This window comes from Dicentrarchus labrax, unplaced genomic scaffold (assembly GCF_905237075.1).
Source record: "Dicentrarchus labrax unplaced genomic scaffold, dlabrax2021, whole genome shotgun sequence".
In the NCBI taxonomy this organism is placed as follows: domain Eukaryota; kingdom Metazoa; phylum Chordata; class Actinopteri; family Moronidae; genus Dicentrarchus; species Dicentrarchus labrax.
The window spans coordinates 24,564,879-24,592,607 of record NW_026136702.1 but is presented as its reverse complement, the minus strand read 5'-3'; the positions used below and the strand labels follow the sequence as shown (position 1 = coordinate 24,592,607).

General features: G+C 39.8%; 1 protein-coding gene across 3 annotated transcripts in view; it reads left to right on the top strand.

The window, feature by feature from the left end:
• piezo1 (piezo-type mechanosensitive ion channel component 1) overlaps positions 1-27,681 on the top strand; it is an 87,071-nt gene extending 59,390 nt beyond the window's left edge. For all 3 annotated transcript variants that reach the window (XM_051422617.1, XM_051422608.1, XM_051422599.1), the window contains exons 24-54: positions 580-736; positions 1,418-1,661; positions 3,082-3,178; positions 3,467-3,632; positions 4,400-4,489; positions 5,303-5,385; positions 5,970-6,038; positions 6,162-6,262; positions 6,759-6,903; positions 7,616-7,687; positions 8,555-8,727; positions 9,011-9,117; positions 9,921-10,097; positions 10,235-10,493; positions 11,757-11,945; positions 13,043-13,249; positions 14,886-15,126; positions 16,148-16,289; positions 16,663-16,810; positions 17,488-17,640; positions 18,011-18,072; positions 18,277-18,435; positions 18,801-18,948; positions 20,493-20,681; positions 20,929-21,021; positions 21,379-21,551; positions 21,813-21,935; positions 22,025-22,104; positions 22,580-22,769; positions 24,084-24,225; positions 24,452-27,681. In XM_051422617.1, coding sequence (XP_051278577.1) covers positions 580-736; positions 1,418-1,661; positions 3,082-3,178; positions 3,467-3,632; positions 4,400-4,489; positions 5,303-5,385; positions 5,970-6,038; positions 6,162-6,262; positions 6,759-6,903; positions 7,616-7,687; positions 8,555-8,727; positions 9,011-9,117; positions 9,921-10,097; positions 10,235-10,493; positions 11,757-11,945; positions 13,043-13,249; positions 14,886-15,126; positions 16,148-16,289; positions 16,663-16,810; positions 17,488-17,640; positions 18,011-18,072; positions 18,277-18,435; positions 18,801-18,948; positions 20,493-20,681; positions 20,929-21,021; positions 21,379-21,551; positions 21,813-21,935; positions 22,025-22,104; positions 22,580-22,769; positions 24,084-24,225; positions 24,452-24,580 — 4,508 coding nt within the window. In that variant the 3' untranslated portion in view covers positions 24,581-27,681. The remainder of the gene's footprint in view (positions 1-579; positions 737-1,417; positions 1,662-3,081; positions 3,179-3,466; positions 3,633-4,399; positions 4,490-5,302; positions 5,386-5,969; positions 6,039-6,161; positions 6,263-6,758; positions 6,904-7,615; positions 7,688-8,554; positions 8,728-9,010; positions 9,118-9,920; positions 10,098-10,234; positions 10,494-11,756; positions 11,946-13,042; positions 13,250-14,885; positions 15,127-16,147; positions 16,290-16,662; positions 16,811-17,487; positions 17,641-18,010; positions 18,073-18,276; positions 18,436-18,800; positions 18,949-20,492; positions 20,682-20,928; positions 21,022-21,378; positions 21,552-21,812; positions 21,936-22,024; positions 22,105-22,579; positions 22,770-24,083; positions 24,226-24,451) is intronic.
• The last annotated feature ends 48 nt before the right edge of the window (positions 27,682-27,729 follow it).

Genomic DNA, 27,729 nt, shown 5'->3' with positions numbered 1-27,729 from the left:
GTCTGTGTGTGTGTGTGTCAGAGTTAACTCATTCATTCATTTATGTGTATGAACAAAACAAGTCTGCCTTTGTCACATGCTCTTCCACTATATCACATATGGACTTGTAAGATACTGTCAACATTGAACACCTCATGTACAGATGTTTTGCATTCAAAGCCTTTAAATTCTGGCTGTTTTTAGTGAGTCAGATTAACTCTCAAACAACTCAATGTGTGCACATATATTTCCTAAATTATTAAATTTAATTATACTAAACATTCTAATTTCTAGAACACCATAATTCTAAATTAATGCTTGGTATAAAAACGTTATACAGTAATTAAAAACGTTCACATGTATTGAATGTTTTATTTGTATTGAACCAAATCCAAGCCTATACTGCTAACTTCTGAAGAAATTGAAACTGTAGCCTACCAGTTGATGGAAAAGCATCTAATTTACATTTTATGATGATGATGATGGTAATGATGATGATGGTCATGATGGTGATGGTGAAGATGAATGAATGATAATGATGATGGTGATGATGATGGTGATGATGATAGTGATTCATTGTGTTGTTGTGTGTGTCCATAGCGGACTTTGTGCTGCTGATGTGTGCATCCCAGCAGTGGAAGGTGTTTGAGTGTGAGCACACAGAGGAGTGGATGGTTCTGGCAGGAGACAACACAGACAACCCAGATCCGATGGAAGGTCATCCTTTTAACCCTGCGCCCAACTTTATCAACTGCAGGTAAATGCAGTCTGTCTGACTTAGCAACAGTTGAACCTGCTGTAGTTCCACTACTTCAGAGACACAGACCATCTGACATTACTCAGTGTTCAGGAAGGGAAAAAGTCTGATAAGGATATATCAGCCAATATTTGTTGGTCTGAAAAGGACCCTCCCCCACCTATGCTGAGTGGTTAACAATTAACAATACAAAGTATTTATACAATGAAAAAAATAACATCCATGCAAATTGTACAGAGGGAATCCTTTATAGAAGGATGGACACCACTAATAGAGGTAATCAGGGAACAGTGGCAATGATAACTGAAGGATCATATACTTAGTAAGGAGCTGGACTGACGGTGATACTGAGGTCGTCTGTACTGTATGACTGCTATAGTCAGACAGTAAGACAAAATACATAGGACATTTTATTCATTTTGAAAAATAATATGGATATTTTACTCTGCATATTGGACTGAATATGTATGTCAGTGTTAGCTGAACTCAAGTTTGCATTTTGAGAATAAAGTCGATCAAGTCAAACTTTTGAGAGTAAGTCAAACTAGACTTATTAGCATTAGAGCATATGGCTGCCTCATATATATACATATATGTGACCTCTAGTATATATACTGGCATTATATGCAACTGTATACAACTCTCAAGCATAAAGTATTTTTTCCCCCTGTCCTCCTCCAGGAGTTACCTGGACATGGCTAAAGTTTTGGTGTTTCGCCACCTCTTCTGGTTTGTGCTGTCAGTGGTCTTCATCACTGGGGCCACCAGGATCTCTGTGTTCGGACTGGGCTACCTGCTCGCCTGCTTTTTTTTCCTGCTGTTTGGGACCCAGCTATTGGTCAAACCCTCCAGAACCCGCCTCGCCCTGTGGGACTGTCTCATCATCTATAACGTGGCGGTCATTGTATCGAAAAATATGTTATCAGTAAGTAGAAAGCTTATCATTTGGTAAATGGGAAATGGACCTGTACTTGTATAGCGCCTTTCTAGTCTTCCGACCACTCAAAGCGCTTTTACACTACATGGCACATTTGCCCTTTCACACACATTCACTCAGTGATGGCAAAGTCCATCGAACAGAAACTAACTTATTCATACACATTCACACCAATGCACAGCATCGGGAGCAATTCGGGGTTCAGTATCTTGCTCAAGGATACTTCGACATGTAACATAAAATCTTGCCAAAAGTACACAGATTCCCTTAAAAAATCTCACATTTTTTGAGTTGTTGAGTTAGGGTAAACTATAAATGCTGTTAAATGCCTTTTATGTCAAAATCTTAATATTTCATTAGCTTCTTATAAATTCTGCATTAAATGAAATACATTATTTCCTTCCTCTTGTATAGAACAATGTATGTGTGATATGTGTCAGATAGTCCCAGCTCATAGCGCACAGGCCACAGACCCTGTAGCTTATAGTGCAGAAATGTCCAACTGTTGGCCCAGGAGCCATTTCCGGCCTTCCATCCCTCTCCCTCCGGCCTACAACATGATGTTATAATTAGGTACAAGATTATTATTTTTATTAATTTAAACTACCCATTCATATACAATTACAATAAAAGCTTAGTTCTATTTTAAAAAATGTATGTTTTTTTTGACACACAATGATGGCAGAGGTAAAATCCGTGCAAAGGGTTGTTAAGAAGAGAGCAGGTTTTGGTCCTTCATTTGTTGTTTGGCTGTGAACAACAAAGATGATATAAAATTGTACAGAAACTGCTGTTTGCATCTTTTTGTTAAGTATGAAGTAATGTAAATAATTTCACAGTATTACGCATTCTTGTTGTAAGTAAGTAATAGTAAGTAGTGAGATGACAACACCAGCTGTGGCCCCAAGACAATTTAAGTTGGAGACCCCTGTTATATAGAGGCAGAGCAGGGACCCCTACATACATTGTATAGAATTGTGTTGCATATAAAACTGGGTCTATAACATGTACTATACTATATATATATATTGTAAAATATATATATATAATAATGTGCTTGATTCGATGCCAATGTGTATTTTCATACATACTTTAATTAAAAAAAAAACACTTGTGAAGACACTGTATATTATACAAAACTGATAAATAAATACTGACTGATTTTGAGAAGGCCCTACTGACTTAGGAGTCATCTGGACTGCTTGTAACTTTCCTAGTGACGCTTTGACCCCCAAAGCACTCTAGTACCATTACAGCTGTTGATAATATCAAAGGACGCTCTATTCTTTGATATTATGGAAAGCCATTGTCATGGAGTTTAAAGAGAAATCTTCACACACAATACATGTGTGCAAGAATAAAAACACTGACCTGACCTAGAAATTGTGTATTTCTGTGTGTGTTTCAGATCCTGGCGTGTGTGTTTGTGTTTGAGATGCAGAAGGGCTTCTGTTGGGTGATTCAGCTCTTTAGCCTGGTCTGCACAGTCAAAGGATACTATGACCGTAAGTGCTTCAAGAATGATAATAATACACAAAAACACTGGCCGCATTTGGAATAGTATCTATATAATTTAAGGAAATATAATGTATTACAGTGTTGTGTTTTCTACCGTTTATCATGGGATCTTTGACTTATGAAGTGATTTTGTATTAAACAGTACAATAAATTACAAAAATGTCAACATTAGGTAGCTTTTTTTAATTTATAGTAATGACTGTGTGTTCAAGTGTTGCAGAATTCTTTTTTATCTTATTATGTGTCATTGTGTGTGTGTTTTCTTCCCCTGGCAGCAAAAGCAGTGAGTGACAAGACCTGCAGCCTCCCAGTAGAGGAGGCCGGGATCATCTGGGACAGTATCTGTTTTCTCTGTCTGCTGCTGCAGAGGAGGGTCTTCCTCAGTTTCTACTTCCTGCATGTGGTGGCAGAGCTGCAGGCTTCTGCCAAACAGGCCTCTAGGTAGGACACAACATACAGATTACTGGCTGGATGAAGGAGCTAATGCAATGCTTTCAATGCTAGGGGTCACCACTATATTAAAGCTGCAGTAGGTAACTTTTAGAAAAAAATTATTTTTGTCATATTTCATATGCTGAAACTTTCACTATATTCTGACATTAGAACATGATACAGATAATCTCTGAAATAATCAGGTTCCTCTTACTCCTCCTAGTGCTCCTAATAGCATTTGCAAGAATCCACTGGGCCTGAATGAAAACAACCAATCAGAGCCAAGAATGGTAGTTGATTGTTGAGTCTCATTCCCAGGTCGTCAAATAAAGATGCTGTGAATGAGACTCAACAATCAGCTATCTTCAAGCCACCAACCCAAAGGGTTTTTTCATCTTTCATGGCTCTGATTGGTGTAAAGAAAAGAAAAAAAATGTCTCTGTTACAAATAGATTTTGAGTATTTAAAAATACAAAATACAAAAAACTCTTTGATGAGGCATCACAAATATACAGTACATATAGACATAACATTTTAATGTGTGTCACAAGCCAAAACTTTCAAAACTGTTGGCCCTGAGATACAGATGTAGCACAAGATCCCAAACACAGAGACTCCTATAATCAATCAGACATACTTTCTTTGTTAATTGAATTGCTGTAGATAATAGCTCCGCAGTTACTTCCAACTGGCAGTTACCTGCTGGCAAATTAACTAACTAACTAACTAACTAACTAACTAACTAAATTAATTAACTTCTGTTTCTTCTGTTTCAGGGGGTTCGAGCTCTTCAGAGCCAGTATTGTGAAGAACATCAAGTTCCACCAACAAGCTGAGAAGAAATCTCTGTCACAGCTCAAGAGATCGTAAGTGTTCACAACTGAAGTTTGCTTTCATGAGTAGCATTTTAGTAACAAGTAGAAATAGCTCAATGATGAAATTCTTAACTATTGAGTGTTGCACCTCGAGTTGGCCTCCAAGGATAAATTGGTTTGGAACCTTTTCTTGGGAACCAAAGTGGGGGCATGTCATATTCTACAGATCGGTGTGCATTGTGCAGCGCCCTCTGTTGATGATCAGAATACAGTGGTTCCACTCAACAGTGGTGGAAACAAGAGCTGGTTTGCTAGATATTGCCGGTGCAAGAATCAGAACTAATTTGGTGGTAAAGGGCCCCCTGGAGTTGGTCCCCAGGCACTGCATGGTGGCTTCCCACTGCTCCTAGTGCTTAGGATGATTCAAATACTGAGAATTAATTTTCCTGGGGGGATCAATGAAGGAACTTAACTTAGGTTGTTATTTTGGGTGTTTAGTGAAAGATCCCAACAACTATTGGATGGTTTGCCATTATATCCATGGTGAAATATCTTTACGTCTACTTAACTAGCACAACATTTTGCCAAGTTTGGTGATCCTGACTAAACACCTGCAAAACTAATGACTAATGACCTTCAAACATTGTGTATACCACTGAATCAAAAGATAAAATTTTTCCAAATTAAATTTGTGTACTGAATCTAGCACCTGAGCTCTTTGTATGTATGTGTATGTATCTAAATATACAGTAGGCAAAAGATCTAGCAGGTAAATGCTAGAATACATAGAGCATGGGTTCAAAAGAGAGTTTAAGTTCCATTCTTCTGTCTCCTCTCCTTGCTGTTCCTGTCCTCTTCTCTCAGGATGCAGAGAATTCGCTCCAAGCAGCAGAAGTGCAGAGATGGACACAAAACAAGTGGAGATTCCAACGAGAGTCAGACTGTCGGTAGGACTTGCTGCTTCACTGTTTGACTGTAAAAACGTTCTGCAAGCTGCTAAAACCAGTCTGTAAACATCTGCCATGTTCACTATGTCCCTCTGGGCCTGTCAGTAACATGGTTGTCAACTTGTTGTTTTTCATATGCAGATAACTGTTAATAGACATTAGCCAAAATGTGTCTTTCTCGTCAGTCTTGCGTATAAAGTTGCTAATCGGACTGCAGAGGAAGTCTTCGCCCAGATATCTGTTATCTGGTTCCATGATTGCTTATTGCCCTGACATATTGTTTTGTTTTATTGTAAAGCACATTGCAACTTAGTTTTTGAAAGGTGTTATATAAATTAAGTTATTTTATTATCACCCGAGTTATATTATTAAGTTGTTCTTCATAATCTTACTGGCAATAGGCCATGAAATCTGATGAAAGATGAATGCATTTAATTTTAATACCCCATGACTTTCTCTAGCGCCCCCCTCAGGTTACAATCACATTTTAATTCCACTAGTAGTAAAACTCCAAGATTAGCAAAACCGTCTGTATGTTTGTCTTGTGCAGCACCTCCTCCAACCAAAACCTTGTTTCCTTACAGAGACCCAGACAGACAAGAAGAAGTCCAGGAAGAAAAAGTGGCACCAGCCGTGGTTGGACCATGCTACAGGTACGGGTTTATGGTATTTATCTTGGATTAGCACAAGGGAGAGTGAAGCGTGAAGCAGTTCTTCTGATCTACCTTCAGATAATCTCCATATAGAAGATTTTAACGTGTTTCTTCTGCTCACAGTGCTCCACTCAGGAGAGTACTACCTGTTTGAATCAGACAGTGAGGATGAAGAGGAGCTACAGTCTGAAGAACAGAAGCCTCAGAAACAGACTGCCTGTCAGGTCAGACTCACAACTCATTCACAAGTATATCCATATACCTTCTTTTAACAGGAGTCTTATATTAGCTGTGTTTACGTCATTGTATATATATTTGCATTGATTGATTTGGAAGTATCACATTAGAAAAGATTGATTGAAAAACTTTACAAAATGTGGATGGAAGCAAATGTGGATGGAAGCAAGCATTCGTTCACCTTTTCTTTTGCCAATTCACTTGAAATTTGGTTAAAATTTTCAAGACGTTTGGATGAAAATGCAGCTATTGATATATTTATCATCATGCATGTTTGTGGACAAACACAGCAGCGGGGCTTCAACAAGACCAAGACAGTCCTGTCTCAGGAGTCACTTGTCTATCATATCTGATTGTAATCAATATTGTATACTGTATATAGTTGTAATTGTATATCAAAATGTTTTGCTGTGGTTAACCTGCAGTGTTTAAACTGTAATTTAAATGTTTATTGAGTTGTTAATTCTTGTTTTTTTCTCTCAGCTGGCGTACCAAGCGTGGGTGACCAGTGTGAAAACAGCTTTGAGAGAACGTCAGAAACGCCAGAGACAGTTGAGGAGGGTTGAGAAAAAAGAGAAAGAGCAAGAAGCAAGAGTGGAGTCACAACAGGAGCCTTTCTCTGTGATAGGTAAAATATATTCTTAAATATATCCCTCTCTTTAACCATCAGGGATGCCAGAGCATAAGCTGAGACACAGTAACGCAGCAAACTGGAGGGCTGTTGTATTTTACACTGTTAAGCAATGTGGTTACTCACATGCAAAGTGTTTTTCTAGATGTTTTACTGGATACTGGAGTCTGGTTTCAGGCTTCAACATACTTTGTAAGATTAACCTAAATTCATTGTAATATTTGTTTCCATGGTAACTATTGAGGTCTGAAAGGCTGTCTCATAGTCCTTGCAGACTTGGCATGATTACAGTGAGCATGTCACAATACTTATGACAGAAATTTAGTTTTGGTCCGCAACTCTAAAGGGAATCAATAGTTAGTGAACTGAATTTACCTTAAAAATGTTATATATATTATATATATAATATTTACTGATGTTGATATTTTGTATTAACTGACATTTTCATGCAAAAGCTTCATCCTCTGAGTAATATGATACTATGATCTCTAGGTTTAAATATCCTACCTTTTACAACTTATGGTTGACTACTATTAGTACTAGATTACTATTGAATCATCCAAATGCATAGGTACCACTGAGCACTCATAAAGACTAACAAAAAAAGAAATAAAAGAGAAAAAGAAAAAAGACACCAGATGAGTTGTAAATGGTTACAGATTACACACAGACAATAAATCAAGTGTGTTTGTTATTTGTGTGTGTGCAGGTTGTGGGGACAATGACGTGTTCGAGGACCTTGTTCAGGAGGAGGTAGAGGAGCCAGAGGAACAGGAGTCTGGTAGGTTGTGGTTCTTTGTTTCCTCCACCTTTCACCATGAGATGCTGCTGCTGCTGCTGTGTCCATTGCACTACAGTGTGTACTGAATGAATGCTTTCCTCATAAGAGTAACTAATTAATGCTATATTAATGCAGTATATTGATTGTATTATCATAAAATGGGGCGCTTAACAAAAACCTAAACAAGAGCCAGAGAGATATACTGGTTATTATATTATCAGCTGATATTGGCCTATTGCAGACATATCTGTATCACATATGCACCCATATGAAATCAATAAATTTTTCCGTGGTATATAATGCAGAAAAAAAATGCTTGTGGTATTGAATATAAAATAAAATATTGATGTCACTGCAAAGTTTATCCAGCAACTGGTTGACAATGTATATGTTCAATTATTGAATATGTTAAAGAATATTTCACTTAAATATTCTTTAATAAAGTTATTTGTTTAAGAATGCAGCCTCCTGAGTACATTTGCAGAGTCATATTGGGGACTCCACATAGAAAAGCTCTATTTTCATTCCAGCTCATAAATAAAATCATTATATCAGCAGCCATATTGGTAATCAGAATTTTTCCCATCTATGATCGATTGGGCTGATTGGTTCAGATTCTCAGCTTTATTAGGTTGAGATAGCCTTATTTATGAGATAGATAACAGTACACATAGCCTCTCCTTCTGCTGTCATTATAAAACACGATTTACAAGACAGAGCTAGTAGAAGTGTGAGAATATTCCTGTACATACATTTTATACATACAGAGAAATTAAAGTTTATGCTAAATCCTTCACTGTATCACCTGTTTTTCTCTCCTTTCTGTGTGTGTGTGTGTGTGTGTGTGTGTGTGTGTGTGTGTTGCAGCTCATGGTGAGATGGTTCAGAGGATCTTGGACATCCTGCGCTTCTTATGGGCAATCATTCTGGCCATGGTGGACGGAGTGACTCAGTGGCTCAACCTGCTGACTAAACAGTACAGAGAGACGTCGACAGTTTTGTGCAACGAACGTTACTTCAACATACACAAGATACAGCAGGTAAAGACAACACAGAGATTTTTGTTAAAGCCCCTGCAAGGAACTTTTCATTTTGTGTTAATTCTGGCGGTAGTGTTTCTACTGCCTGGTTAACTATATACTCTCCTTGCTGACTGTTTTGTTTGTTTATGTAGGTCATATAGAGGGATCCACATTAAAGTGAGACTCCTTGTAGTACGTTTAATTAAATCATGATCTTTGGAACTGAACACTCAACCCAGACAAGCCCCCCCCCCACACTCACACACCCTCTAACTTATTTCTGTCTCCCTCTGATTGGCAGCATCACACAGCAGACTCCACAGATGACCAGCTGTCTCAGGGCAGTGAGTGTCCCACACTGGAGACCTGTTTGGATGAGACTGATGCAGAAACCTCAACCAGATACAGGTTAGTGGGGAAATTAGTGTGTAGAACACATAATTCTGTGGATGCTGTTCTGCAGCTTGGAAGGAGTAATGCTTTTGTGCCAGGTGCGTTTGTTGTCATGAAATTTACTAAGCATAAATGATGCATTCTCTCTGTTTTCAATGCCTCATTACCGTTTCCTCTAGTGATACCCTCAGAACAAAATGACAAAATGTACATGTTTAGTGTCACTACTGGCATAGTTAAAGGTGCTGTATATGACTGGTTGCCACACTAGAGTGTCAGCATCTCAGATCAAAACAAATGAGTGAATGCTGTAGCCCACCAGACTCCATTAACAAAAACACATATTTCCCAGATCATAAAACACATACTTACAAACACATACACTTCAAAATAAAAATCATCAAAACTGTCTTTTTCATCAATGCTGGTTTGGTTGAAATAAACCTTTAATTCACAAAGTTAAATGAGAAAATAACTGCAAAATGGGCTGCTATTTAACATAAGCAAATCCTTGGGGACAAATGCACCATTAAAGTACATCTACTAAAAGTGCTTGTTTTTGCCACTTACAGGCTCAGATTGTTATTCTACAGACTAGAGAAGTAAACGGTGCAACATTTGCTGTCATATTAATGTTTTCATACAGTATATAAACTTTTATAGTGTCTTTGTATGGCCCACCTGTTTTAAAGAGTGGCTACTAGAGGTGCTCTACATGAAAACATTTTTCTCAATAAGTTTCTGTACGAATATCCACTTTCCATCTCAGTTTCTCAGTTTTTGTTGTATTTTTATGTGTGTTTAAATCACCCTCTCAGCTGCCTGGAGGTGGACAGCGCAGGTGTAACAGGCCGGTCTACACCCAGGCCAAGGCTCAACAGCACTGGGAACCTCTTGAGTCCAGAACCCCAATCCAGCATTACAGATCTGCTACCGGTGCCATCCAAACAACAACATAGGCACTCCAGAACAGCCAGTGAGCTACTGGGAGACAGGTAGATACTGTGGACTGAAGAAGGCCAACAATGATCCACAGGGACAGTGGTTACCGGTTTTATGTGACCGCCTTGGTGATGAATACAAGGATAAATGAATACAAATTCATGGTTGACTCTCCGGTTTCTCCCTGCAGGCAGTTCTTCATCGAGGAGCTGGAACAGAACAGGGACTTCTATCACAACCAGAACCGCCTGCTGAAGCTGCTGTTCGCCTTGTACAACCTGCTGGCAGCCAACTCAGAGCTGGTCTGCTATTTCATCATAGTGTTAAACAACGTGGTCAGTGCCTCTGTCATATCCCTGGTGCTGCCCATACTGGTGTTCCTGTGGGCTATGTTGGCTGTTCCGAGACCAACCAAGAGGTTTTGGATGACTGCTATAGTCTACACAGAGGTATACTTTTTATACTGTTTTACTGCATGATTAAAAAATACCAAAGCATCAGAGGCCCTTAGGGTCATAACAGAACAGTACTTCAAAAAATAGCATGTATTGCTCTCTGACGCTATTGTTTTGGCATTCACCAAAATCCATCCATCCATCAGTGCCAACCCCAGTTGCATATCAGGTCCAAACTACAGGTCTAAATATCTCACAAATGCATTGAGAGTAAATGTTTTAAAAATGTTTATCGGTTTCAATTAGTTTATAGCTAAACTAGTCAGTATTTTTATAACACCATGTGAAAGAGGGCATAGTGACGCACACTCTGAGAATAAAAGTCCACCATCTCTGCAGTGTCCTTTGGCTCGACAGCTTTATAGCCTCTTTTAGCTATTGTCTTGGTTTAGTATCAGCACTCTCATCGCTTCTAGCAGCAGCAAGTAGGGCTGCAACGAACCATTATTTTCATTATTGATGAATCTTTCAATCATTTTATTGATTAATCAATTCGTTTTTTTGGTCCAATGACTTGTAACGATTAACTAATTATCAATAGTTGGTGATTAATTTAAAGCTGCAGTAGGTAAGTTTTAGAAAAAAATCTTTCTTGTCGTATTTGCTGAAACTTTTACTATATCCTGAACATGAGACAGATAATCTGTGAAACAATCGTGTTTCTCTGGTTCCTCCTAGTGCCCCTAATGGCATTAGCAAGGATTCAAATGCAGGCCTGAACAAAAACAACCAATCAGAGCCAAGAAAGATAGTTTATTGTTGAGTCTCATTCCTATGGTGTCATATACAGATGCTTTGGGACCCTGGGAATGAGACTCAGCAATCAACTATCTTAAAGCCTCCAAGTGTCTTTACATCTTTTTCAGATTGGTTGTTTTCATTCAGGCCCGGTGGATTCTTGCTAATGCCATTAGGAGCACTAGGAGGAGCCAGAGGAGCCTGATTTTTTCACAGATTATCTGTTTCATATTCTACTTGTTACTACTAGTTTCAGCAGTAATGACAAAAAGTTATTTTTAGAAATGTTATCTACTGCAGCTCTAATAGTTGACAACTAATCAATTAATTGTTGCAGTTTATGAGATCTCTCACCCCTATTGAATTACAGTAATGAGTCAAAGAGAAGTGCTAACAACAAGTCACAATAAGCTTACATATGTTACTGACTGGTTGGATGGGGGGCAGCATGTGTACTGCTGCCTGTGCTCTATTCTGGTCTGACCGGTTGTACCGCTGTGCTGCTCTGCTCCTTTCCAGGTGATGGTGGTGGTAAAATACCTTTTCCAGTTTGGATTCTTTCCCTGGAACAGTGTTTATGAGATGACCCTAAATGAAGACAAACCTTTCTTCCCACCTCGCATCCTGGGCCTGGAAAAGACTGACAACTACATCAGATATGATCTTCTTCAGCTGCTGGCTCTGTTCTTCCACAGATCTCTGCTCATGGTCAGTATTCACAGCGATTACAGGGGTGGTTACACTCGACAGCCAGTAAGCAAGACCGTGTGAAAGATGTGGGACAGGGTGAACTCAATTAAAGCATAACTGACTCCTCCTAAGTCCCTCCCCTCTTTGCTCTGTGCTCCAGTAATAGTTAAGCAAAAAGGGGCGGGATGGGAGTGCCCGTAGCTCGGTCAGTGGAGCCGGCGACCCGTGTACCGGGGCTGGGTCCTTGCTGCGGCGGCCTGGGGTTCGGATCCGACCTGCGGCCCTTTGCTGCGTGTCATCCCCTCTCTCTCTCTCTGCCCCCCTTTCCTGTCTGTCTTCAGCTGTCCTATCAAATAAAGGCAATAAAAAAAGCAAGAAAAAAAGAAAAAAGGGGTGGGACGTAGGAAGGGTCACTTTGCCACCTTTCACACAAAATATACCCCCTTTACAATTACACTTGGTGTTAAAAACCAACCATTAGATTTAGATACAGCCAGTGGACAGTTTCTGTAGGTCTTTTTAAGCCCCATTTGTCAAGCTTTTAATTGCAGTATGGAGTTTACATATCATATTCCACTCATTGATTTCAGACAAAATTAAGAAAAGCAGTCTTTTAATCTCACTTTTTTGTGTTTAATATTTATTAGCTGTTAATTTCAGTTGGTCAAAGTCAGTGTCTGGCTGACTTTTCTGTTTTCCCAATGACTCGTTTTAACATCGGAAGCCTACAAAAGGGTCTTAAGTAAGCATTTGATGGCTACACACACACAATATCAAGGAAAGAAACTCTAATGGTGAAAAGAAGACCTATACTGTATTTCCACAGCAGTAAACTGGCAGGAATAGCCACCAATGCTGTGCTGGTCCACACTGCTGCTCTGGGTGTTTGAACCTGATGTGGGTGTCTTCTGAATGTTCAGCTTTGAGCAGTGCCATAGAACCTGTATTATAGTACAGCATGATAAGGAACATTGTGCTCAGGCTGTTATCTAATGTACCCTGTTCAGATGCTTCCTTTATCAAAAAGTTTTTTCTGTATATAATGCTTTACTTTAGCCTCACATATTTTTGTGTGTCCACTTTGTGTGTGTTTGTGTGTATTTGTGTGGGCACAGCGTTATGGCCTGTGGGACCACGAGGGCCCCCTTGAGGAGCAGAGCCCCTTACCAGAGAGTTGTAAGGATGAAGAAAAAACTAAAGAAGGAGATGAAGATGGAAAGAGGAAGGAGAGAGGAGGAGAAAAGGAGGATGAGGAGGGCAGAGCTGGCTCAACATCCATCCTGGAAAAGCTGGAAATCCCTGAACTGGACCAACTTGAAAAGGTTGGTACTATTTGATATTATAATATAAATATGCTATTGGTTACTGTCGTGCTCTCGTCGTAGGATGTTAGAGTGGTCTAACGGTATTGGTTTAATCAATTAATGGTTATCAAAAATAATAATTATCAACAGATAATAGAATATGACTTTAATTAATAATAAAGATCCTCGGGGCACTAAACGATAACCAATAATCGACTGATCAGTCTCATAAAAATACACTAAACTATTTATTCAGAAATCAGATTAATAGTTAAATTAATAACTACAACCAAAATTATTAATAATAGTTAAAGTGGGAGCTTTGGAGTTCTACATAGAAGAGGTTGGTATCACTCACTCTTGTACGAAATTAAACAGGCCAGCATATGTAAACACAAACATTTATTAACCAGATATAATAAAAGCAAACAGAGGAAAAATACACAATATACAATCTAACTTAAAGGAACTAAGCTAGAGGAAAAAGGAGTGTGTGTGTGTGTGTGTGTGTGTGTGTGTGTGTGTGTGCTTGCCATTAAAGGTTTATGGCCTTTGACCTCTGACCAGATGTTCCAGGGTATGGTGAGAGACAAAGATCATAGAGGAGCGCGAGGGTTTGAATCCCTGCCCTCGTGTGTGTGATAAGGGTTATGTATGTATATGTATGTGTGTGATCTTAAATTACCGGTGCCTTTAAAAGTCAGTTAGTTGCATGCAAAGACGATGTCTGTGTGAAGCATAACACTAAACTAACATCACCTTAGCACTATCTGAAAGACTACAGTTACTACAGTAACCTCAGTTAATCAAATCAACATCACAATACAACAATAACTTGAATAAAACACATCAGTAACATTAACAGTAATTAAACAGTAGCCTACTTGTCTAGCCGTTAACTCTGTTTAGTTATCTATCTATGCCCAGTACGTCAGCCGGCGGTCCTGTGAGCCGGGCTGATCAGGATTGTGGTTCTGAGGTCCAAACAGTCTCGTCTGTGTGATGTCCGCTGGTACAGATAGCAAGAGGAAAAGGCGTTTTGCTTGTTGCTCTGTAGAGTTAACGACTCGGCGTTAACGTCGCACTGCTCCGGTAAAGTCAGCTGACAGACTTTCTGGTTAAAGCTGCAGATGTTGACTTCAGTTAGCGGTGCGCTGGCCAGGGATCGCAGGAAAAAGCAGGCTCTTGTGCCGTGCTATAATCCTTTGTCGTGCGTCGTGGGCGGGTCTGGCCGCACCGAGGTCCAAAACTTTTCAGGCGTGTAGGTGTGTGAGCGAGGAGAGAAGGGAGGAGAGAAGAGAGAGAGAGAGAGAAGAGTGTCTCTCTGGTTTAAATAGCCGTGATGACAGGTCTGGTGTCCAAAGATCTCTGACCAATGACGGCCGGTGTTTGGGTGTTTATGGCCTTTAAACCTTTTCCTGGACCCCCACTGTGAGGTCTGTTATCTGGCGGGTCTAGTAAGGTTTTGTTCCCTTTGGTCCAGTTAAACACTTCAAATGAACAAGTTCATATTTAAAGGTATCCTTGGATCCCAACAGTTACTTACTTATCAAGAAGTGCCTTTATAGAGTGTGACATCATGCAGTATAATCAGACTTATTTTTAAAGAAACTCTACTTTTACAGTTTTTCACATCCATTGTTTGTCAATGTAGGACGATGCAGAACCAAGTACCAGCACCACTGCTGCTACCCCACAACCTCCTGCAGCTGAACCAGCTCTCACTGAGTCAAAAGAGGAACAGGAAACTCCGTCCGGGCTGAATCCCCCCAGCAGGCCGAAGGAGGATAAGATAGAGGGAGACGATGAGCAGGCAATAGAGGAAGCCCCGAAGAAAAGCAGCAGTATCCGCTTCCGCAAGAAACCTAAACAACCCAAACGACAGCACAGCAAAGGTTTGTGGACTGTTATGGTACCGTTAACTCCACAGACCTAGTACTGTGCAAGCTTCTTCACTCTCTAACTACAGTGATGAGTCAACATAACTGCAGTGATTAAGGTCTATTCTCACCATCCCGCATGGTGAAAAAGACACTGTTGGAGAAATAATCACGTGAGCGATAGGGTGAGAACTTTAGTCTTATTCATTTTTCAAAAATATAGAAATTTACAAATAAATACATCTACAGGAAGGTAGAGAGTACCTATTCAAGTTACAATAATATACGCAGTATTACCTGAGATAACTCTCACTCATATCGCTGTCAAGTACAAAGTACCTTAAAGGTCCAGTGTGTAACATTTAGGAGGATCTTTTGGCAGAATTGGAATATAATATTCATAGGTATGTTTTCATTAGTGTATAATCACGTGAAAATAAGTGGCAGAGTCCGCCATGTTGAACTGCCATGTTTATACAGTAGCCTGAAATAATAATAGTAATTGGCACAGCTACAGGGTTATTCACAGTTAACCAGAAGGGACTCGCACACACTTTACTACTCTTGACAAAAATAAACTCTAACTTATTCAAATTGTTACAATAACATTCTCTTGGCGCGCTTGAGATGTTAGTAAGTTATTACCGCCACACTTATGGGGAGAATAATCACGACAGTGATAGGGTGAGACGTTTAGTCTAATGAGGAAAATACTGCAATTTCCTTCAGGTACGTTGGTGGAGACCGAAGAAAACCATCTGTGGCAATCAGATTAAGACCACTTCACATCCGACTGTATTTGCTTTGAGATTTATTTTGCGAGGCCTGACAGTATATTTTGCTGTTAACTGAGGTAAAATTGACTGTTGGGTTCAACTCAGCTTGTTATCTCTGTGCTGATGTGTCATTTGCACCAAAAGAAGCTGGTACAGCATGTGTAACAAAGAGAGAATTATATTTCAGGGAAGACTTTAAACTATCTTTACATTTTATCTTTCTGTGATGCTCATTCTGTTGAATCCCTCCGTGTTTGCAGATGTTCCAGTGGAGCCCACAGCTGAGACGGCAGATCCCAGTGAAGAACCAGTGAAGAAGAAGCAGAAAGGCAGGAGGACAGAGGCAGCCAGTAAGAGATTGCTGGCTGTTGGAGCCAAGATAAAACATGTCTTCATCTCGGGGTGAGTATGATGTAATGTCATTGTATGCACAAGTTACCACAGTAACCCTCTAAGAACATTTATCAATATATATTCACATGTTAATGACTAAACAATCAATCATTTATTCAATAAATAGTTTCAGATTAGTACAAATAATTTAGTTGCAACCCTAGGAGGAATTAAAGCAGAAGTAGGTTATTTATTTGCTGAAACTTTTTCACAGATTATCTCTCATACTACTGTCAGGATATAGTGAAAGTTTCAGTAAATATGACATTATTTTCATAAAAGTCACCTACTGCAGCTTTAAAACAGTGTAATGTATTACTGAAATGTCATGACTTTTTCCACGAATGCAGTGGTTTAATGCCCATTTTGTTTTCCTCTGCAGTGTCCAAAGTGTTTACAGGCCAACTCAGGGTTTCTTCAGGGGGATTCTACACGCTGAGTATCGGGCTGCCACCGATGTCTACGCACTCATGTTCCTGACTGATGTCATTGACTTCATCATCATCGTCTTTGGCTTTTGGGCATTTGGGGTGAGAGATGGATGGAAGAATTGATGGTTGAATGGAAGTTTGTAATGATTTACCAATTATCAATCATTTACATGAATGAAAACTACACTAAGAAGAAAGCAAATTTTGTGATTCAGATAGAAGTGAAATTGAAATGTGTTTCGTCTGAATGACAAGAACAAGTAAAACGCAACATAAATGTATATATATACACTCACATCTAAAGTTTGCTAATGTTGGCAAAATGCTAGCTAACAAACGATTAATTAGCATATATATGTCACCTTAATCTTATGAACATGTTCAAAATGTGAGGTTGTCTTTTCAATATAGATTAGCACATAGCATATGGAAGTACAGGAAAGGAGAAAGTTCACTGAGGTTCTGATGAGGCTTGCTCAACTGTTATTGGAGGACAGAGCAAAAAGGGGCGGGACTTAAGAAGTTCATTCATAATTCATCAATTAGCTAGGCCAAACATAAACAGGTGATCTAATCTACAATGGTTTCCTGCTCTTCAATAAACAGGCCTAGCATCTAAAGCAGTTTATGTTGTGCTTTTATTATTATTTTATTACATTTTTGTTGTATAATATATAAATATATACTAAATATTAGAAGACATTTCATATTTTAAACATAACATTTGAGTCAGTTAACAGAGAAAAGCCCTCTTGACTTTCGTCTCTCTCCTTCAGAAACACAGTGCAGCAGCTGATATAGCCTCCACCCTGTCGGAGGACCAGGTTCCTGAGGCATTCCTGGTGATGCTGCTCATCCAGTTCAGCACTATGATCATCGACAGAGCCTTGTACCTGCGCAAGGCCGTCTTGGGAAAACTCATCTTCCAGGTTCAGTTCAAGTGCTCAGATTATTAGCATTCATGTATCTGTCTGGTTCCATGTTTTTCTGGAGGACTGTGGCTCTCTGCCAGTTGTTTGTTCCCTCATTGGCCATCACTAGTTACATCAGACACCACTGAGTGGATTTTCATGCCTGTTTAAGCATTCTGCAACATCCTGTAACTTGATTAATGCCCAGATGGCAAACTAATGTCACAGGTAAAAACTAGGTGACTTTTGGAAAGGCCCAAAGTGACCTGCAATATGTGATAGGATGAGATGTTTAGATTTCCCTTTGCTCTTCATTCTTACAACATCTCTACTAATTTGCTTTTCTGCTTTTAAAGTATTTGATCATTCTGTCATTACTTCCCTCAAGGTGATCCTTGTGTTTGGGATCCACTTGTGGATGTTCTTCATCCTGCCAGCTGTCACTGAAAGGTGAAGTCTAAATCGTGTATTTATTATTAAATTATTACATCACCAATAGACCAAATTGCAGTGAGTGACCTGCGATTTGGTCGATAGTAAAATGAATAATCCTTATGGTATGATACCACATATACGAGTTGATCCTTAAGAGTACTGCTGCAAGTTTGATTGAACAAGCTTTAATTGTCCTTGTCTTTCCTCCTCTCTGTTTAGGAAGTTCAATCAGAACTTTGTGGCCCAGCTCTGGTACTTTGTCAAGTGTATTTACTTCGGCCTGTCAGCCTATCAGATCCGCTGTGGATACCCCACTCGTATCCTCGGGAACTTCCTTACCAAGAAATACAACCACCTCAACCTGTTTCTCTTCCAAGGGTATGGACACAAAGCAAATCTGCAGCAGTCTGTGCTGTTTAGCAGAATGCACATGTGTTTCAGTTTGCATTTTATTTATACATAATGTTTTTAGTCCCCCTGCAAGGATGAGATCCACAATCCGGTGGATACAGTATGTGTATCTATAATACAGAGATTACGATTAATGCATTTCCGTAAGTCCTTTGTGTTTATGTTTGTGTATTCCGGGCTTATGTGTAATGAAAAAATAACAACAGATTGAAAAATATTACATGTAAAGAATCAGCATATAGTATATTGACAGTCTGATAGGGATGCTAAGCGTGTGTGTGTGTGTGTGTGTGTGTGTGTGTGTGTGTGTGTGTGTGTGTGTGTGTGTGTAGGTTTCGTCTGGTGCCGTTCCTGGTGGAGTTGCGAGCGGTGATGGACTGGGTTTGGACTGACACCACTCTGTCTCTGTCCAACTGGATGTGTGTGGAGGACATTTATGCCAACATCTTCATCATTAAATGCAGCCGTGAGACAGAGAAGGTATGAAAAAAAAAAACAAAGTTATTACAACATAACTAAACACACAGAGAACAGAACAAAACATACATATACTCTCAATACACCCAGGCTCCACTCTTCTGCTCAGTAAGTAGTATATAACAATGGTTGCAATGGAAATAATGAATGGGCAGTAGACTACACAGGGAGTGCACTATGGGTTGTTTCTCAGGTAACAGATAAAGGGCAGCCAAATCATGTGATTGTGCATCGTGTTTGCAAATGAAGAACTCAACCCTGTTTTGTAGTATATCACACTACAGACTATAAACTGCAGCATCATGATGAATATTAATTTATTGTCTGCATCACATCCTTTTTGTGAGTGCAGGGCAATTTCATTAAATAGAAAATGATGTGACCGTACTTTATACACTGTAGCAGGTCTCGCTACGACAGTGGGTCTTGGCAGCACACAAACTCTCGGACCGGGTGGTTGGTAAACGTAACTTTTATTTCAATCTTACTGTTACCAACACAAACGACACTCATCACTCATCTGCTACTCTGCGGTTCTCGCTCTCAGTAGCCTCTCCCCTCCCAGGTCCAGCACACTACTGCAAGATAAAGGTAGAGTGATTAGACAACGATTAGCAGCTGCAGTAATCAACTCACCTGGTGCTTCTCTCACAAGCCTTCCCCACACCTCTCTCTCTCCTGTAGCTGAGCGCAAACCACACCCACCTCCACATACGCCTTTTTTCAGTTCTTCTGTTTTAGTGGGTGGCATTCAGTAGAGTACCTTCCTTATAGTCAAACACATTTGGTCAAATTTGAATGATATCATAGTCTTAACATCTTCCAACTCCTCCTGAAGTGTTCCCAAGCCAGATGAGATATATTATCCTCCAGTGTGTTTTGGGTGTACCCCCAGGTCTCCTACCAGTTGGATGGAAAACCTCTACAGGTAGGCCTCCAGGAGGCATCCTTATCAGATGTCCGAACTCCCCGGTAGTTCCTCCTAACTTGAAGAAGTGGTGGTTCGACACTGAGTCCCCTTCAGACTTCTGAGCTCATTACCCTATCTCTAAGGATAAGCCCACCACCCTACGAAGGAAAGTCATTTCAGCCGCTTGTATTCATTATTTCCTTCTCTGAGTCACTACCTAAAGCTTATGACCATAGGTAAGGGTTTTAACGTAGACTGACTGTTAAATTAAGAGCCTCGCCTTAAAGGTCAGCGGCATATGTTGCATGAATCCAGCTGTCAGTCTCAAGCTCCATTTTATCCTCACTCTGGAACAACAGCCCAAGATACTTGAATTCCTTCACTTGAGAAGCAACTAATTCCACGCTGATGCCGATTCATCCAGGGTCTTTGAATCTCTCTTAGTCTGGCCCCTCACCTGGGGCCGGTTTGCCATGGAGTCCCTACCAAGGGCTAATGCCCCTGACAAGACAGCTACCAAGGTCACAGGGACACACAAACACCTCCACCTTATGGTGGTGGATTGTTTCCTCTAAACTGTAGTAGCATTACATGTAAAGAAAATAGTGAATATTCTATTTTTGTTTATTTCCCACAGAAATACCCACAGCCTAAAGGGCAGAAGAAAAAGAAGATAGTGAAATATGGCATGGGTGGACTCATCATCTTCTTCTTGATCTGCATCATCTGGTTTCCCCTTCTCTTCATTTCATTGGTCAGATCTGTGGTGGGTGTGGTCAACCACCCCATCGATGTCACAGTGACTGTCAAGCTAGGAGGATACGAGGTAATTAACGTTTGAGATTTGTTCTATTGTCTCTTAAAAAATACAGCTTATAAAAGGTTTATTAGTTACCATGCACATCTCCGATATCAGTTTGCAAAAGATTCATTTTATTCACAAAGGGAAATCTGTTTAGTATGTAGTGCAAAATGGAAACCAGGTACAAATGTAAAGCACAAATGACCTAGCATAACAGAGTTTATCAAATGTGTATAACTCACTAGTGTATTTTGTCTGTGTGCATGTGTAGCCCCTATTCACCATGAGTGTGCAACAGCAGTCCATCCAGCCCTTCACAGAGGCTGAATATGACCAACTCACCCAAACGTTTGGAGACAATGCGGTGTGTACTGATTTAAGTTTGATTAATGCGTCTGTCTGTTTGTGCTTTAGACAGTAGTCAGGCTGGTCCTGTATGGTTCGGTCAGGCTCCATGTGCCATTGTCAAGTGTATTTAAAAAATTCTGTCATTCTGTCTGTAATATTGTTGAATACTCAGGCTTTAACATTGTCGATGGTAAACGTTTCCATTTAGCTTTCACTACCCTATTCTAACTCTACTGTATACTTAAAGTACTTTGTGTAAACATACCGATTTTTTAGCATTTTCTCATTTGTGTGTGTGTGTGTGTGTGTCCTACTTGAGTTACTTCCTGTATACCTATTTTTCATACGTAATTTTGTGTGTATTTGCTTTTAGGTAGCCATGCAGTTCATCACTCTCTACAGTTACGAGGACATCGTGACGGCCCTGATCGAAGGTAGTTCAGGGTCGGTATGGAGGATCAGCCCCCCCAGCAGGCAGGAAGTCATTAAAGAACTACTTGGAAGTCCTGTTGACCTAACACTACGTCTCGCCTGGACTTTCCAGAGGTAACACCTTTGCTCTCTTTATTACAAAATGGCATTATGCATTATGCATAATTATAACCAAACTTACTGGTTAATTGTAAACTAATATGAGCATGCTAAAGCTGACAGCTGACAGCTGACTGTGACAAATGATGGAAATGATGCTGCACAGTTCCCAAACTTTTGTAAACCAGGGCACCCATTCACAGGAATTTTAGTGGCATATTTGTGTATCTATGAATTTTATTATCTTTAAAAGCTGTTTGTATCTGTCTCTGACAGGGACCTGGGTAAAGGAGGAACAGTGGAACACACCTTTGACAAACACTCTATAGACCTGGAACCTGGAAACCCAGTCAGAGCAGATCTGGCCTCACTACTGGTTGGCAATCGCACTGGGCCTGTGTAGGTTTACTCTCTGGAGCACGTTTTATTTCATATTTATTTAATACATACAGTTGTATCTTACAGATGGTGTCTTGTCTCTTTCCCAGGCATGTTCCTAATATGTTCCCTCACTACATCCGTGCCCCCAATGGAGCTGAAGCCAAACCAGTCAGTCAGCTACATAAAGGTCAGAGTTCATGGAGTTACTGTCAAAATAAGATATATATATATAATATTAAAACGGGCAAAATCATTTCCAGGATTGGACTAGATAGTCATGGAAAGGGGCTACCCAAATGAGATGTCAATCTATTCTAAGTGCAGGACAGAGTAACAGTTCTACCAGAACCAGGTTTTCCATAAGGAAACACTAGGTCAGGGGTTATCAATAAAATACCTTTACCTACCTTTAAAATAGTCTTTAGGACATTTGAGTCTTAGGGGGTTATTTGATCAACTTGGTGCTCCAGAGCACAATAATACTACAACAATTCTGACAAAGAGCCTGTTCGGGTGTTTGCAGAAGGATAAAAACTAGATGGCAGCTTAGCAACTAACAGCCTAAATACCATTACAGTGACAATCTCTGGATACCAGTGTTTATATGTGTTATTCACACTTTAAAGTCTGTGTTTTAACACTGCTGATTGGTTGTTTTATAGGTGATGAAGATAGTTACCTGAATATAACCCTGTCCCTGATGAGTGACAGATCGCTAAATGGCAGTGGGAACCAGGAGTGGTGGGACATTGCTATTGCAGGCTGTGCCCCCTCCTCATGTGGGGTTCTGCCGATGGTCATATTCAACGACAAAGTCAGCCCACCCAGCCTGGGATTCCTGGCTGGATATGGGTAAGGAACACACACCCACAAACAACATGGGTTGGATATATACATATTTAATATATCATATTTAACAATTTAACCCCTTCAGAACACAAATATATTACAAACACAAAAATATATTGTAATCAGAATCAGAAATACTTTAATAATCCCAGGGGGAAATTATTTTCGTTACAAACTCTAGATATACAAACAACATATATTAAGAAGAAGAAGATATACTTAATTGATAACTTAGGGGAAATTTTTCTTTTCACTCTTTTTATAAACACACACACACACACTTCATGCACACTTAATGCACTTTTGGACATGCAAAGGGGAGAGAGATGGTGGAGTGATGGGGCTGCAATGTATCTGGCGCCCCATGATCAGGTTTTGGGGTTAGGTTGCCTTGCTCAAGGGCACCTCTCCAGCTACCAGTCCACACTCCATATTTTGTGGTCTGTGGGACTTGAACCGGCAACCCTCCGGTTCCCAAGCCAAGTCCTTACACACTAAGCTACTTTATATTTTTGTATATGTTAAGAACATATATATAAATATATATATATAACTATATATATATAAAAGATAAAATGTACAGTTTAATAGTGTATAATGGATTTCTACTCTAATGTTGTATTATTGGAACATCAAATCAGAACACTCAGAATAAAAACAGTATTTCCCTATTTCCCTTCAGGTGACAGTCAGATCCATTTCAATGGACAGATTGAAAGCTGTAAAACTTATGATATTTTTATATGTTTAAGCAATATAAGATATCATGTTTACTTTAAACTTGATATATGCTTGATATTTCATGACAGGCAGACCAGCTTGTTGTTAAAATGGCTGGTAGAATTTTCTTTTACTTTTACTTTTACTTTTACTTTTGTGGGTCTATGTTTTTAGCTTCTAACGCCATGGAGCGTGGGAGTGGGTTTGGATATAAGTGATTAAAAGTGGCAGTCCAGCTATAAATACTGTTGAGACTCTATCACAGTTTTGACCTTTTAAGCAAGTAAACTGTCCTATTTTAATCCATTCATCAATGATTTTACAGTACATTGATGACAGTGCTGTGATGTTCAGCCGATGTTTGTCAAATATGCATGGCAGCTATAGTATCATTAAAGATCCCCTCCAGACATGTATTATGTATTAAAACATAAAACGAAGCCTGCTTGGAACAATAGTGTGTGTGTGAAAAAAAGTATCATTTCCACATTAAAACCTTTAAAAAGTAATCTACTCCTCCTGCCTTTGTGTTTTTTCCCCCTTTCCTCTTGAATGTAAATATTCTTTTTCTTTTCTTTTAATAATGTCTCCTTCCAGGATCATGGGCCTGTATGTGTCTGTGGTCTTAGTCATTGGGAAGTTTGTGCGTGGCTTCTTCAGTGAGATCTCCCACTCCATCATGTTTGAGGAGCTGCCCTGTGTGGACCGCATCCTGAAGCTCTGCACAGACATCTTCCTGGTACTAACACACACACACACACACACACACACACACACACACACACACACAGTGCATGCATTTACTGTAGGCATGCACACATTTGAATAAGCTGTTCTTGAACTGAGAAATATGCAATATTACAGCACAGACTTACTGTATCTATTAAATAATACGTAGAAAACACACAGTTGTTTTCATGCTGTTGGGAGTGTTCTGGAAAATCCTTTCTTTGTGTGTGTTTCAGGTGCGTGAAACAGGAGAGCTGGAACTGGAAGAGGAACTTTACTCCAAACTGATCTTCCTTTACCGATCTCCAGAGACTATGATCAAATGGACCAGGGACATCCACAGCCAAGACCGAGACAGATACTGACTGACTGATCATGTTTGGTTGTAGAGAATACAGTCATTTATGAAACACACTGCAAAGATGTCCAGTGGACAGCACATGGAGGCTTCTTGAGAGCACTCCTTAGCAGAGTGGACATTGACTTACAGCCAAGGAGACCTGTGAAAGGAGACGCACACTTTAAGACATACTGTATGAGACATCTCCCGTCGCTGGACACCTGTTGCTGTTGCACATTCACAGCTGCCTGAGCACTTTCTTTAAACCAGCTTACACTACAGACTATTGACTGCAGTCCCACTGTGGGTGGGCTTCATGGCAGCTGGAAGTCGGTCTGCAGGACTGGATGTAACGCCCCTTGAGGCAAAATCAGTTTGACAATCAAATCAAATTGAGCTGTGTTTGTTAATGGTCAGAGGTCAAACAGAGACAAGAGACTAACACTAACTGTGTGGCTGAAGCCTGAAGATAACTGTCAGTTGAACCATCTGCACTTACTGTATCAGTGTGCTGATAGATTTGAAAACATGCTACGCTGTCAAACTGATTTTTTTTTACCATACATTCATGTAAAAGTAACGTGTGCAGCAGCCATGGACCGAGGTTTTACAAAACCGGCCCAATTTAAAGGGTCACTTTAGGTTGTGATTCTGAGTTTGAATAATGAAAAAGCTTTCAGGTCTCAAGTTCAGGGACGATGGATAAGACAGGTTAGTGAGAGAGCTCTGGATCAGGCTTTTGGATGACAAGTTTGCTAATGTGGTTCCTAGTGGTTGCCTTAAGTTGACACTTTAATTCACTTTCAAAACACTTTCTCATTGTCAGGTTTATATTTTATATTTTTATTTGGGGGATCTACTGCAATAGGTTTACATGCTTTAGTCTTTAGTCCCCCCCCCCCCACACACATATTAAAGTTGGACGTTGGGTCTCCATTTCCTTCCACTGTACAAAAATTAAGCCATTTGGAGCCAGAGTCTGCACAGTAGTGATCGTGGTTGGTGCCACTGTATTTTATAGCATCAAATAACTAATTAAAACCAAACTTATCAGAAAAATGAACATAAGACCGTACATCAGCCTAATAAGAACTACCTAAAATGACAGAAACCATGTTTGGTAAATATTTATTTGACGTGTACATCTTTATTTGGCCCATGTCCCATCTGCTAACATAGAGTTGGTGGGGTTTAGGACCTATACTGCAACCAGCCACCAGGGGGAGATTGGGATGTTTTGGCTTCACTATTGGAGAGCTGTCATGTCGTTCATCTTTATATATGTTGATGTGCAGATTCAGTAGGTTTCACTGTCACCTAGCCTATAGGTGGTGCTGTTACAATGTGATGTAATATAGTAACAGAAGAAAATCCTGAATACAAACGAGGCGTGTGAGGCAGTGCTGGAGCAGTGTTTTCTGTGGGAGATAGTAACTTTTTGGTGTGGACTTCTCACCTTCTACAGCGACAAAAAATCTATATAACACACTAAAGTACAGGGAAACCCCCAAAATAATGTTATGGCCTCTTCAAAAAATATATATGAAGCAGAGCACACACACATGCTCAAACACATATCTCAATTATCCACCTGGGATAAAATAACACAATAAATTGCTGAATGCTAGAATGATATATGATATATATATATATGCATAATAACAGAGTGTATAACAACAACAACAACTAAAAATGCTGTGTGCTGGACACATCAGTGACTGGTTGCTCCTTTGATGATGATGATGATGATGATGATGATGATGATGATGGCATCCTCAGACAAATGTTTGCTTTGAATGTGTCCAGGTAAAATGATGTGAAGGAAAATTGGAATGTCATATTGAACCATAAAAAACATTTTTTGTTTAAGTGCTGATTCTGTGTCGGTATAATGAGTGTGCAGTCTTTTCAAAGAAAATCCTTTAGATCAAAAAGTCTGGTCCCAGAGAGTTCAACAAGAAGTCACCACCACCATCAGCTAGATTTCAAACAACGACGAGCCTTCATATCGGGAGGAAATCAACGATCTTGCAGAGTGGTGCACAGAAAACAACCTACTGCTCAACGTCAGTAAAACCAAAGAGCTGATTGCTGATTTTAGAAAAAGAGGCAAAGACATACACCCATTTCCATCAGTGGAGCTGAGGTGGAGCTGGTGAACAGTTTTAGGTTCCTGGGAATTAACGTCACAGAGAACCTGTCATGGTCATCTCACATCCGCCCCTGGTTAAGAAACAGTCTCTCCAGGATTCCGCAGGCTTTTTTTGGATTGTTGTGGCCTATAATGCCGGACTTCCTAGCAGCCTTTCAAAATAAATTGCTATGCATGTTGCGATAATTGTAGGCATTTTTTGCAATGAAATTGTAGTAGACAGTGAAATCTGCAAATGGTGTTTCCCTTTTTTTGCATACAACAATTGGTTGACAAAATTTACAACATTGCACTGAATTCACTGGGACTGGTTGAATTTGCGTTGATTGTTGTGACAGTGCAAATTCCTGGAGGGACTGCAGAAAACCCAGAAAAGACTTTATTTCTTAAGAGAACTTAAGAAAGCAAAATTCCTGTGCCACTTCTTTTACAGAGGAGACGGGACTCTGCAGCAGGAGATTAAAACTGCCTAGAAGATCATTGGTGCTCAGCATCAGTGATATTGGTGAGGTGAGGTGTCTGTGCAGAGCCCAAAGGATGCTAAAAGCCAGCACCCACCCACCCCAGCCTGTTCACCTTGTTGCCAAGAGATACAGAAGTATCCGTTGCTGTACCACCAGACTACAGAGCAGCTTCGTTCCTCAAACAAAACACCTGGCGTGCTCACCTCTTTAGAGTATGATGGGTGCCTACTCAAAAATTCATGAAAAAGTAAATTTAGTCGTCAGCACTTGCAAATAAGTATGTAATATATATACTAATTAATTGCACAGCAGTGAAAGCATTTTGCTGAGCATTACTTATGTGCGAGTGCTGATGCCTTTATGTACAGCTTCTTTCCTCAGACTGCGACACTCATCCTCAACCATAAATAATATTTTTTTCTTTTGTGTGTAGCATAAAGGGACTACAGCTTGCATTTTGTTGTACAACCCTGTGTTGGAGAATGATAAATAAATGAACCTTCAACCTTGTGGGCTGGACTCATCACTCTCAACTGATTTTGCTCAGGCTTTCCCATG